The 14,348-nt window shown below is 40.1% G+C and overlaps 1 protein-coding gene across 3 annotated transcripts in view; it reads left to right on the top strand.

The window, feature by feature from the left end:
* The first annotated feature begins 1,553 nt into the window (after window positions 1-1,553).
* styx (serine/threonine/tyrosine interacting protein) overlaps window positions 1,554-14,348 on the top strand; it is a 44,878-nt gene continuing 32,083 nt past the window's right edge. For 2 of the 3 annotated variants that reach the window (XM_034187419.1, XM_034187404.1), the window contains exons 1-2: window positions 1,554-1,754; window positions 9,514-9,546. In XM_034187419.1, coding sequence (XP_034043310.1) covers window positions 1,695-1,754; window positions 9,514-9,546 — 93 coding nt within the window. In that variant the 5' untranslated portion in view covers window positions 1,554-1,694. The remainder of the gene's footprint in view (window positions 1,755-9,513; window positions 9,547-14,348) is intronic. The other variant, XM_034187412.1, reaches the window with a different exon arrangement.

Below are 14,348 nucleotides of genomic sequence, written 5' to 3'. Positions count from 1 at the left end.
ACCACCTTTGAAAACTGTTAGCTACCTATTTTATAAACACAACTCAATATAGATCCAGTGGATCCCATGGGTAATGTGCTAGTATATATGTTGCATATGATTTGTGTAAGTTGGTTTAAGATGTAGGAACATATGCTGTTCTCAACAGTGACATTTGTGCATAATAATAATAATAATAATAATAATAATAATATCTCTATTTAGGATAACCCAATTATGTGCACAGTTCACAGTGTCACAAATTGTTCCCATTTCACATTGGTGCTTTAGTACATAGCAGCTGTTCATGTTACAACTGTTCATGGGATGATACATAAGCCACACAACATCGCAGGTTTGCTCTTTTTTTGTTGTTGTTTGTTTGTTTGTTCATTTTGTTTTCTCAGATCGCAGAACAATTTTTTTTTTGTGCACATCAGTTTAGAAACAGAAACTTTAAGTGTTAAATGTGACATTTTCATTACTGTCAATACTGGTTTGATGTTTGTTTTCCTTGCTTTCTTATAGTTTGTACATTTCATTCTTGGTGATTTTTGTATGAACTAATTTTTTTTTTTTTAAATGGGAGCCCAAATTAGGACCCTCTTTTCAAAGTTCAGCCTACAGTTTCAACAGGGGACATAGAAATGCTCCCTGTCTGACCATGTGTGCATCCGTCCAGGCCAACAGAGTACTTACAGTAACTTTCCACAGGTTGACTACAGGTATACCAATATATGTACCTCTTTAGGATCTTTGAGGAGTTCAGTGACTGACCTTGATCTTGCACCTTGCAGTCAGTGTCCAAGTAGTTGATCTATAGACCAGGAATGACTCGGTGACCCCAAAAAGTTGCATTTCAGGTCAGGAGACAGATTAGATTTGCAGACCTTGTCAAGGGTGTTAAGGGCTCCCTAGGCCTTACTGAGACAGAGCTGAATGTCTCTACTTGTGGAAGCAATGTTACTGCCAAGATACATGAACTGAGGGTATATGTATCCAATACAGAAAGCCCTTTCGGCTACTCCCTTGTTTGCACTTGGGGTCACCACAGCAAATCTGAGGTGGATCTGATTGTTGAATCAGCACAGGTTTTACACCGAATGCCCTTCCTGACACAACTCCACATTACATGGAGAAATGTGGACATATTTATCCAAAACACAGGACAAATTTGAGGTCAACATTTCACTTTATATTATAATTCATAGCATAGCATAAGACACTGATTCATTGTGGCACTGGTATTTAAGGAACAGTTTTCTGTCTGACACTATATGTACATGGTATATGGGACATGGCATAGTGTTTGTGTCTGTCTGTATGTGCAACCATTCTTATGAAGATGTGAAGTCATTCACAATACAAGCACATTTCTGGGTTTGAAAATGTATTGTTCAACTGAAGAAAAATAGTTTAGTGGATATATTTGGCGTTTTAGGAATGTTTTATTTACAACCCAATTATTAAATTCAAAGTAATTTCCTTTCCCCTTGTCTTCAGTATAATGAAAGTTTCATTATTGCAGTGACCTCCAGTCGCGATGTGGCGCTATTGCGGTCCCTTAAATTGTCTTTTGGCTTGCGTTCACATGAGTGATGCCTGTCACGGGTCATCATGGCGGAGCCTCAGAACATGTTGCACTTGTTGTCCAGCTAACCCATCTGTGAGGATCATCGACCGTGTGGGCTGGTGGTTCCCGCTCAGACTGCGGAATGGACGAGGAGAACAAACTTCAGTTTCCGTCTCTGCCCGCCAACAAAGAGGAGCTTCTGGTGTGTGCGTGATACCCGGTGTTACGATGTTTGTGTGGCTAACCGTAGCTAACCAGAGTCATTACTTTCAGCTAAGCTCAGCATTATTTGTCGTCGTCCCTTCATCCCCACAGTTTAGCATATTCCACTAATGTCGATACACGAAATATTCTTGTCTTTTTGATTAAAACCTCTTAATTAACTGGCTTACCCGAGTAGCCTATCCTGCTAGCATTAGCCATATACGTACGTGAAGTGACTCGTTTCTCACCGTTTTTTTAAATCTTTCATTTACATTAACATATTTCATCTATTCATTTGGCAGTAAGTGTGACTGGACTCTGAAATAAAATTTTTAAAACTACTGTCTTATCAAAAGCTTTTGACATTCTGTAAAAGTTTCAGGTGTCCATTCTCCAGTATGGAGTTTCGTCAGGAAGGGCGTTTGGCGTAAAACTAACATGCAGATCACAGAGCCATGTGTGATGTAGAACCGCTATGGTGATCCCCAGTGAAAACACTGGAGATGCCAAATGGAGTTTACTACCATATGTGACACTGGTTTTATACCTGTAGCCACATATAATTTTTTAAAGCAGATATCCAGATTGTTAGGTGAAAAGGTCTTCATAAATCCAGTACTTCTGAATGATGAAAGTAGCTTAAGTAGTCCAAAAGCTGACTTAATTTCAATACATATTTTGAGAATAAGTTTTAGGCTGTGCCCTAAAATTTTGGATAAACGTTATTTTAATAGCCTTGTGCCTCTAATTTATTTTCATCTGAAATAACTGTTGGACATATTTGTCTTAACATGGCTGCATCTGTGTGACAGAACTGTTACTGTGTCAGGAGTGTAACACTTTTTTGTGTGACATTTTGTTGCACTGGCTTCTTCAGTGTTTAAATCTTAATGATATTTTTTGGGCATAATTGTTACGCATCTGTAGATACCGTAGATACTTGAAATCTAATTCCATGGGTCTCATGTACAAAGACTCGCATGTTTCTGTGTAGGCTCTCAGTTGTCCAGGTGGTTTCCATAGTAGAGAAGCTTGAATGTTCGACTGGATTGGGTTGCTTGACGCGAGGACGTTTCGCTTCTAATCGCAGAGAAGAAGAAATTTCTTTACAAGAATCAAGACAGAAGTCAGCTTACCAGAGCAAGAAATTTACCTGAGGAAGCTTCTGCGATTAGAAGCAAAACGTCCTCACGTCAAGCAACCCAGTCCAGTCGAACATTCAAGCTTCTCTACTAAAGACTTGCATGGATTTCCTACTGAAACATGGCATACGCCACAACCCAGAAACTGGTGTAAGAGCAAAAATATCCAGCTGTAGCCTATCAAAGTGTGTACGCATGAATCCAAGCATGTTCCGTGTGTACTAGGCGTGTGAATCTCATCACTGACAATGATTCGTTATGCATCTCGATACACTACCAGCCATACAATACATATAGCGATACATAACAATACTGACGATGCAGTGCAATACAATACGATTCACCCCTGTTCCTGATTCGATGCAATTTGATGGCGATTCAATTCCTCACAGTGTGATACAATGCAGTTTGGTGTGGTACGATGCGATTCAACATGATGCAAAGAAATTATACCAAAAATTTAAATGGAAAATAAGAAGCTGCAATTCAGTATGGTATTATAGTATTCTTCTGATTCTACTAGAGGCAGAGGATTTGTTTTACTCCTTATAAGCAGCAAATTTACCAGATTTGACATTATGGAACAGGAATCAGTTCCCTCATATGTGGAACCTGCTTCATCACACTGTTAGAACTTAAACAGTACAGTCAGACAACATCACTTTCAATGAGTGACTTAAAGTGAGTCACTCATTGACTGCCTTGGCAAAAGTAATTTGAGATACTTTTCTCACCAGAGTTTGTTGAAGGTTTACAATCTGAGGAATGTCCGAATGGAGCAGCAGTGGCCGTATGATTTAGCAGCACAGCATTCTTTCAATTTTATTTTCAATTTATTTCATTTATATAGCGCCAAATCACACCAAGGTTGCCTCAAGGTGCTTCACAAAAGTAAGGTCTAACCTTACCAAACCCCAGATTGACAGTGGTAAGGAAAAACTCTCTCTGAGGAAAAAACCTCAAGCAGACCAGACTCAAAGGGGTGACCCTCTGCTTGGGCCATGCTACACACACAAATTACAAAACAATTCACAAAACAAACATACAGGAAATGTTGCCGGTGCACAGGATGGTTTCCGGAACAGATACCACCCATCTCTGGATGGAGCCTCAAACAGAGAAAAAAGAAAAAAAGCAGAATCAATCATCAGAAAGACAACAAATACAGTTTAATTTGTCAGCATTAAGCAACAAGAAAAACAGAAGAAATGTTAAGGTGTTCGCCAACCAGTAGCCCTAAGGTTCACTACAAGACCCAGAATTTAGATAAAGTTGAGGCCACAGCCCGCGCGGTTTCCTAATCAAATGAATTAAAAGAGTAAAAAGCATGGAAATATACTATGCCAGTATTCTAGCCTCACGAAAGGGAAATTAAGTGCGTCTTAAGTCTGGACTTAAAAGTCTCTACAAAATCTGACTGTTTTATTGATGCAGGGAGATCATTCCACAGAACAGGGGCATGATAAGAGAAAGCTCTGTGACCCACAGACTTTTTATTCACCCTAGGGACACAAAGTAGTCCTGCTCCTTGAGAAGGCAAAGCCTGGGCCGGTACGTAGGGTTTAATTAAGTCATCTAGGTAGAGAGGTGCCAGTCCGTGAACAGTTTTATAGGCTAGTAGCAGAACCTTAAAATCTGATCTCACTGGGACAGGAAGCCAGTGAAGAGATGCCAAAATGGGTGTAATGTAGTCAAACTTTCTGCTTCGTGTCAGAAATCTGGCAGCAGCATTTTGAACCAATTGGAGAGCCCTAATACTGGACTGCGGTAAACCAGAAAATAGAACATTGCAGTAGTCCAATCTAGAAGAGACAAGTGCATGAATCAGGGTCTCAGCATCAGCCATAGACAGGATGGGAGGAATCTTCGCTATATTTTGCAGGTGGAAGAAAGCACTCCTTGTAATATCTCTAATGTGGAGGTCAAAGGACAACGTAGGATCAAAAATTACCCCAAGGTTCCTCACTTTGTCAGTGTGATGTATGATAAACGAGCCTAGGCTAAGTGTTAACTGGTCAAATTGATGCCAATGTCTCACTGGACCAAGAACCATCATTCCAGTCTTATCAGAGTTTAAAAGTAGGAAGTTGCTAGACATCCAGCTTCTCAATGATGCAAGGCAGTCTTCTTAGGATTTTATGTGGATGAGATTACCAGCAGTTATTGGCATGTATAACTGAGTATCATCAGCATAGCAGTGAAATGTAATCCCAAAATGCCGCAATATGTGCCCAAGGGGTGCTATATAAAGGGAGAAAAACAGGGGGCCTAAGACGGACCCCTGTGGAACCCCATATTTGTAGTGGCTGGGTTAAGGCATGTTGGGATATGTTTAACTTAATGTCTTCTATTTTCTTCTCGAAGTAATCCAGGAACTCTTGTGCTGTAAAAGGAGAGCGAACTACAGGTGGTTGTTCATGTATAAGTGTTGCCACAGTGTTGAACAAGAACTTTGTGTTATGCTTGTTTTTGTTGATCAAATCAGAGTTATTGGTCTGCTTTGTAGCAGTAGTGCATGCTTATAGTCTAAGATAGCATCACTCCACCCAAGGTGGAATACTTCTAATTTTGAACAACGCCATTTCCGTTCTAGACTTCTAGCCTTATGCTTGAGGTCACACAAGTAATCACTGCACCAAGGTGACTGTATTTTTTTGGGGGGGGGGCATGGTTTTAACAAAGGTGGCGCAATCATGTCAAGTGTAGTTTTGCGCACTGAGTTTAAACTATCCACAAGACTGTCTACTGATTGGGCATTTTCCAAATGTGAAGCTAAGACATCAGGCAGTCCAGCTTTGAGTTCAGTTGTAGTTGAGGAGTTGATGCATTGCCGTAGTGATAAATAAGGTTGTTGTTCCACTAAACACGGCAGCGAAACTGTATACCTAATAAGTGAGTGATCAGAGACCACCGATGCAAGAGGCATGATGTCAATATTCCTGACAGCAATACCACATGCGAGAACCAAATCCAGGGTATTTCCACTAATGTGCGTCGAATCCTGAATGCATTGCTGAAATCCTAATACATCCACAATTTCCATATAGTGAAGCAGATAGCAGAATATCTACAGAGGAATCTTTCAAATGATGAGACAAGCACCAAATGTGGTGCAAATACTCCTTAGACATTACTCTTTTGTAAAAGCACGTTAGCCACCTAAATTTCCAATAGGCAGCCAGGTAGGGGTCAATTGAAGAATTACACAGGGGTCAAAATTTCAAATACTACATTATTTGTCTATCACAGAGATTCCTAAAAGGTATAGTTTGGACTATCTGTGACTGAATGTTACGGAGTTATGGGGTAAAAACAGAATGGTGACAGAGGTCAATTTCAATTTGTACAGTTCAGTTTGTACAGGGGTCAAAAGTTAAAGTTGCTCCAATTTTGGTAAAAGTAGTGCAAATTATTGGTTATGCTAGTAGGATTAATAAATGGAATAGTTTTGACTGTGTTGAATGCTTGGTCTCCAAAGTAAAGGTCCAGTAAGGTCAACATCCATTGGATTCTATGACATGTAACATATGTTACCTTGTAACATAACTCAGCATGACACATGGTGCAAACTATTCCATTTATTAATCCTACTAGTACAGCCAATAACTTGCAACACTTTGTACTAAAATTGGAGCAACTTTAACTTTTGACCCCTGTACAAACTGAAATTGACCTTTGTCACCATTCTTGCTGTTTTTACCCCATAACTCCATAACAAACTATACCTTTTTGGAATCTTTGTGATCAGACAAATAATGTGGTATAGTTTTCAGTGTCATTGGACCATTTGTAAATTTTGACCCCTGTGTAATTCTTCAGTTGACCACTACCTGGCTGCCTATTGAAAATTTAGATGGCTAACACGCTTTTACAAAGGAGTAATGTCTAAGGAGTATGTGTGCCAATTTTGGTGCTTGTTTCCAGAAATGAACGATTGTTACAGTTATCTGCTCCACTAATAAATGATTTGCAAAGGGGATCAGAAGGCTTATTTATATGAATGTTAAAGTCACCAATCATCAGAATGTTATCTGCACTTGTTGACAAGTTAGAGATGAATGCACCAAATTCATCTAAGAATTCAGAATATGGGACATGGGGCCTATATACAGTGACAAAGTAATACGGCTGATTTTTTTTATTCTTCTGACCTTGGCAATATGTAGCATTGTGGGCAGAGCAGAGAATCAGATGGTCAAACAAGTTATATTTGTGACCCCCAACAGCTAATAAGCTAAACCTAGATTTAGAAATAAATAAGAGCAGCACCCCTGCCTTGCTTCGCATCACGAGGGACGTGGCTAAGTGTATACGCCAGTGGGCAGGCCTCATTTAAGGGGAGGACAGCTTTACAAATGACCTGCATCTTGTGAAGTTTCCAATCTTTTTTTAAAACAGCCAAAGTATCTCCAAATGCCTGATTTAAGGGTGATTCTTTAACTACGGGCACTATTGGCCTTGTAAATGTAATTTCCACCACACCATTGCCTTACAATATAAAGCGCCTTGGGGCAACTGTTTATGATTTGGCGCTATATACATGTGCTCTGTCACTGTTTATCTCCATAGAAACTACCCAAACAATCTTTCATACAAACTGTTTAGGGACATTACAGTGTTGTGGTGGAAATTACGGCAATAGTGTGGGACAACTACATTTTGTTTAAAAAAATCACAACAGTTGTATGACATTGAATACCCCAATTATGTTTTGATTATTTTACTGATATTTTATTCAGAGATATTTTAAAACATTAGAAAAAACGTTTCTTTACCATTCATTTTTATCATTGAAGATCAAAAGTCTGGGTGTGGGACAAGCACAAATGGCAATATTTGCATATAGTGATGCTGAAAAAAGGTGAAAAAGTTATCATAGACTACTAGAACAAATTTCTTAACACACTTTCATTGTAAAGATAACTATAAAAGTGTGAAATTTCCCCTTTTTTCTGTTTTTCATACAATATGATCAAAGGACATAATAAGTGCCCGTAGTCTAAGAATCACCCTTAAATGTTTTAGGTGCATCAAAAATCTTCAACTGCTCGCGGACCTCCATTTTGTTGTGGTAGAAATGTGCTTTCTGGCTTCCACCCGTATTCAAAACAAAAGGCAAAGCAGGGATGGTGCATTCAGTGTGCCTCAGAAAAAAAATCAATGCAAGCATCCAGTGAGCAATGCGATCATGATTTCACCCGTCAATTGAATCAATGCACACTGAATGAATCATACACTCGCATTCCGCGCATTTGTGTCTAGATACCAATTTGTATCGATTAATTTCCACGTGCCTAGTGTGTACATCCCACTGAACGTGGAATTAAGAACATATGCACCGAACTCCGCCCTGGCCATGCCCTATTTAAACATGCAAATCTATGCAAATAGGCCCTCGAGGTGGGATTCCCCACGCCGTCAAATCAGACAACCTGAACACAGAAAAGAATTCATACCGAGTGCATGCCATACGCGCTGCAGCTCCAGTCTCACCATAAAGAAAAAGATCACACATTGATAAGAACAAAAACAAGATATTTGAGTGCGCACGTGCCCATATCTGCCTGCGCTGGCTTTCGTTCAGAACAATTACACGAATAAACTATTCACACAGCAAGCAGCCATCCATTGCATACCGTGCAACTCTTTAGCCTGATGTGCATTTGCACATTACATATGATGTAAACATTGATGGAATGTAAATGTTTACTATTTAAAAAAAAAAAGAAATCATCTTGATGGCATCTTTATAGCAATATGTGTGCAGTCAATAGCTCAGATTACATTAGGGAAACCGGCCCTCGCTGCAAATTGCACTTTAATGTTGGAATGTGATGTATCTGAATGACATTCGGTTGATTCCGTCCCACACAGCTGGCCTTGGTAATCAAAATCTGCTTATGAGCCAATTATCATCATTTACAAATAAATCCTCGCATTCCCTGAATACACGCTCGCGTCGGATTCCACCATTTACAAGGTCCTCTAACACAGCCATTGTTCATACCATTATACGCATTACTTTGCGCATGCTTTTATGTCTACCCATATAATTGCAAACACGTGGGTGTGTTAATTGTCCATTAGTGTGTCTCTGGTGTGAAAATCACTCTGATGCCTTCATGTTTTCACACTATTAACGGTTCCCAGCATCACCTGTATGTGTCGGCAGTGGAACAGTAGCTGTAGAAATGTGCGTACGCCAGCCAGGCTTTTTGCGTGATGCACCACACATTTCCACGGTCATTTCACTTTTGATACATCTGAACATTGGCAGGAAGATGGTCGTACGCCATGTACATGAGGCCCCTGATTGTCATCTGTAGATAAGTTGTCTATTCATCGTAGTGGGTTTGATCCGTGATTGCAAGTGAACACCTAAACAGCCTAACCATGGGACACATTGTCCTTGTCAATTCCATGGGGGGGGGAATCAAGACTTTTAAAAACAACAAGGAAGTATAACTGTTTCTTTAAGAGTTAGCTATGCACCCTTTGTGGTGATTGAAATGCTGTTGACTGCTTTTAGGTCAAACAAGCAACGTGGCATTATTTCTCTTAATTTCTGTCCATGATATAATTTCCTAATTTTTTTCTTTATTTTATTTTTTATAGGATTGGGCTTATCCAATGAGACGAGAAATGCAGGTACGTAGCATGAACTGTATCTTGTCAGTGGATTTTCAATATGTCACCAGGTTTGTAGGCACAATTTCACAAAACAAAGTGTTGACACATGGAGTTCTGGACTCCTTCACCCTTAAATTTCTGTAGCTTTGGTCATTTGCTTCAGTCATTTCAGACCTGTTGCCCGTACTCTAGTGTCCTGTCTAAGGGCAACGGGCCTGTCACCTTAGCCACTATTAAATTATTGTTACATTATTTATTAGATTTATTATCTCCTGCCAGCCATAAGGCCAGAAGGAGGATATAGAATTGCACTCCATTCATATATTGTATTACTCACACTTGTGCCCATGATAACGTGAACATGAAATTCCAGTACAGAACCATTTCCCAATGCATGGTGGGTGCTGACTGCTAAGTGTAGTCAGTTTGCATCGTGTAAAACAGTTCAAGGAGCAGTATGAGATGTTTTATAGCCTACATAAATACCTTATGTTTAGCAAAATTTTATTTGAGCATTCACACAGTCTTAGACCTTGATCTCTAGCAGTTTGTGTATACCAATGATTGGCGAGGCAAAATAATTTAATATGCATGGATACATCTGTTATTTTCTTACGTGGAAGGAATAGCAACAGCTTTTCATCACTGCAGAAGCCTTGATTGTCTTTTTGTTCACCTTTTATTAAAAGGCCATTCAGCTTTAAGCTGGCCTTCCTCAGGATTTAGATCCTCATCCTTCCTGGACTTAACATATTAACAGATGTACATACTTTATCTTAACACCCCTGTCACACCTTGATGACTTAGCCAGCATTTGCTGCCTGTATTAAAAACACTGGCGTACGTCTAATAAGTTATGGTTTTTTTTGTTTTTTTTTATAAGTTAAGAGCACGTTGAAGCATGCTGATATACATTGTAATATGCAGAGTACCTCAAAATATATAAAATCTATAAAATTTTGTATTGTTACAAGTATTATTATTATTATTGTTGCTTATCTTTGCACACGCTGTTTGATGCACATTTTCTTCTACTCGCACTCATCTTGTGTGTTTATTAAGAGCTGATGTAATGTGAATTTCTCCACTGCGAGATCAATAAAGTCTGATCTTATCTAAAAAATTTTGGGCATGCACAATATCTTTGACGTATGCCAGCGTATGACTCATGGGTCCTGCATATGCGGGACATAAATTGTAGGTAAGTTATGCGACTGCTGAGACAATTTTCTTGTAATTTACTCATGAGTTGAAATATGTCCATTAATGCTATCCATTGATTGGCTGAACACTGCAGTCCTCATGCAAACAGACTGTTTCAAATATTAAAACTATTCACACGGAGTAAAGATAAAGTCTTCATCTTACTTGTTCATTTCAGTCTGATTCATCATCACAGCCTGACAAAAACGTCAACATAAAGCATCCTGGGGCCTCATACACAAAGGCTGCATATGCACAAAAACATGGCGTACGTCTGTCTCCACACCAATGTTCAGATGTATCAAAAGTGAAATGACTGTGGAAATGTGCGGTGCGTTGTTATTTGTACCTGGTTCTTTCATGTAATTTACTGCCCCTTACCAGGAACCAAACCATTGTATTCCTCATTTTTAGTTTATTAAAGGTCACAACAAAAACCAGATAGTGTCCATCTTGTGAAGGCACACGAAGTAGCTTGTACAACACTTTTATACAATGTGGGCGTTAACAATGGGTGTGGTTTAGTCTCACATTTCTAATGTTACTTGTTCTCACCAACGGGGGGAGATCTCCCTGTGTCTGAAACTTGGACATACAATATGATGGAAGTGAAACTTAACTTATATTTCTCAGAACTTCCAAACAAATAACACAGAAAAATACTTGATAGCTAACATAAAATAAAGAATTGGCACAGATATCTTAACAGCATCATGCAAAAATCCTGGCTGGCATACACGTCTCTACAGCTATTGTTCCATTGCCGACACATACCGGTGATGGTGGGAACCGTTAATATTGTGAAAACATGAAGTCATCAGAGTGATTTGCACACTGGAGACACACTAATGGACAATTAACACACCCACGTGTTTGCAGTTATATGGGTGGACATAAAATCATGCGCAAAGTTATGCGTAAAATGGTATGAACAATGGCTGGGCTACCATTGTTAGAGGACTTTGCAAATGGTGCAATCCGATGCGAGTCTGTATTCACAGAATGCGAAGATTTACTTGCAAATGACGGTAATTGGCTCTTAAATCTATTTTGATTACCAAGGCCTTCTTGTGAAAACAAGAAGTCATCAGAGTGATGTGCACATCAGCAACACAGTGATGAGCAATTAATACACCCACATGTCTGTCTTAGGCCCCCTGCTTTTCTCCCTTTATATAGCACCCCTTGGGCACATTTTGCGGCGTTTTGGGATTACCTTTCACTGCTATGCAGATGATACTCAGTTATATATGCCGATAACTGCTGGTAATCTCGTTCACATAAAATCCTTGGAAGATTGCCTTGCAGCAGTGAGAAGTTGGATGTCTAGAAACATCCTACTTTTAAACTGATAAGACTGAAATGATGGTTCTTGGTCCAGTGAGACATCAGCATCAATTTGACCAGTTAACACTCAGTCTAGGCTCGTGTGTCATACATCACACTGACAAACTGAGGAACCTTGGGGTAATTTTTGATCCTTCATTGTCCTTTGGCCTCCATATTAGAAATATTATGAGGACTGCTTTCTTCCACCTGGGAAATATAGTGAAGATTCGTCCCATCCTGTCTATGGCTGATGCTGAGACCCTGATCCATGCATTCATCTCTTCTAGATTGGACTACTGCAATGTTCTATTTTCTGGTTTACCGCAGTCTAGCATTAGGGCTCTCCAATTGGTTCAAAATGCTGCAGCCAGACGTTTGACACAAAGCAGAATGTTTGACCACATTACACCCATTTTGGCATCTCTTCACTGGCTTCCTGTCCCAGTGAGATCAGATTTTAAGGTTCTGCTACTAGTCTATAAAATTATTCATGGACTGGCACCTCCCTACCAAGCTGACCTAATTAAACCTTACGTACAGGCCCGGGCTTTGCGTTCTCAGGGTGCAGGGCTACTTTGTGTCCCTAGGGTGAATAAGAAGTCTGTGGGTCACAGAGCTTTCTCTTATCGTGCCCCTGTTCTGTGGAATGGTCTCCCTGCGTCAATAAAACAATCAGATTCTGTGGAGACTTTCAAGTCCAGACTTAAGACGCACTTCTTTTCCCTTTCATATTGCTAGCATACTGGTACAGTTTTGTTTTACACTTTTTACTCTTTTAATGCATGTTATTAGTAATTGGAGCGGGCCGCGGCCTCGACTTTATCTAAATTCTGGGTCTTTTAGTGAAGCTTAGGGCTAGTGGCCGGCGATCACCTTAGTATTTCTTCTGTTTTTCTTGTTGATTAATGCTGGCAAATTATGCAGTATTTTTGTCTTTCTGATGCCTGATTCTGTTTTTTCTCTGTTTAAGGTGCAGCTCCATCCAGAGATGAGAGTTGTATTTGTGTTGGCGACCCTCCTGTCCTGTGCACCAACAGCAATTCTTGTATATTCGTCCGTGAATTGTTCTGCGAATTCTTTCTGTAATTTGTTTGTAGCATGGCCCAAGCAGAGGGTCACCCCTTTGAGTCTGGTCTGCTTTAGGTTTCTTCCTCAGAGGGAGTTTTTCCTTACCACTGTTGCTCTGGGGGTTGGTAAGGTTAGACCTTACCTGTGTGAAGCACCTTGAGGCAACTCTTGTGATTTGGCGTTATATAAAGGAAAATAAATTGAAATTATGTTTGCAATTATATGGATGGACATAAAAGCATGCACAAAGAGATGTGTAAAATGGCAGTGGCACGAACAGTGGCTGCACTCGTGTTGTTACAGGACCTTGCAAATGATGCACTCCAACGCGAGCGTATATCAGGAAACAGTGAGCATTTTCTTGCAAATGACGATAATTGTCTCAGACTGTCAATTACCAAGGCCGCTGATACTGGGATAGCGCGCAGAACTGCGGTTGCCCCAGAGTGCAATACGGCGAGTAGCCACGGGTTGTCTGTGCCCACACAGATGCTGACCATGCTGTGCTTCCTGGCAACAAGGGTATTTCAGAAGGAGCTGGCCGATCAGTCAGGAGTGTGCCTGTTAACCTTGAGCTGAGCTATGCCACCTTTGTGGAACGCAATGATACGAATATCATCCAGGAACATCACATTCCAACATTAAAGCATGATATGTAATCGGAGCTATTGACTGCACACATGTTCACGTCACATGTGATGCGCAAATGCACATCACACTAGAGGCTGGCATGGCGCGCGATGGCTGGCTGCTTGCTGTGTAATTAGTGTATTTGTGTAATTGATCCGAACATATCCAGCATGGCCACATTTGGGTGTGTGCGTATTGAAATATGTTTTTTGCTGTTATTATTGACTTGTTTTTTTTACTTTTGCTTGATGGTGAGAGCTGCAGAGCTTCTTAACAGGCCCCAGTTGGCTTCCTGTGTTCAGTATTTGTCAATAAACCCGCGTGTAAAGTTGTGAATGTCACACACTGTCAGCGGAGGTGCGCCTTAGCTTTTTAATTTCAGTGTGTGCACTGTTCTGAGCTCACAGCATATTGACCTCATGCACACACATGCTCCGTTGCTCCCACAAACATTTTCCCAGTTTCATGATTAGTCCGTTTAAATCAAATCAATTTTATTTATATAGTGCCAAATCACAGCAACCAGTCACCCCAAGGCACTTTATATTGTAACAGCATACCAAATAAACTATCCCTGAGTGTCTCCACGT

This window comes from Thalassophryne amazonica, chromosome 2, assembly GCF_902500255.1.
Source record: "Thalassophryne amazonica chromosome 2, fThaAma1.1, whole genome shotgun sequence".
NCBI classification, from domain to species: Eukaryota; Metazoa; Chordata; class Actinopteri; order Batrachoidiformes; family Batrachoididae; genus Thalassophryne; species Thalassophryne amazonica.
This window is presented reverse-complemented; position numbering and strand designations above follow the sequence as displayed.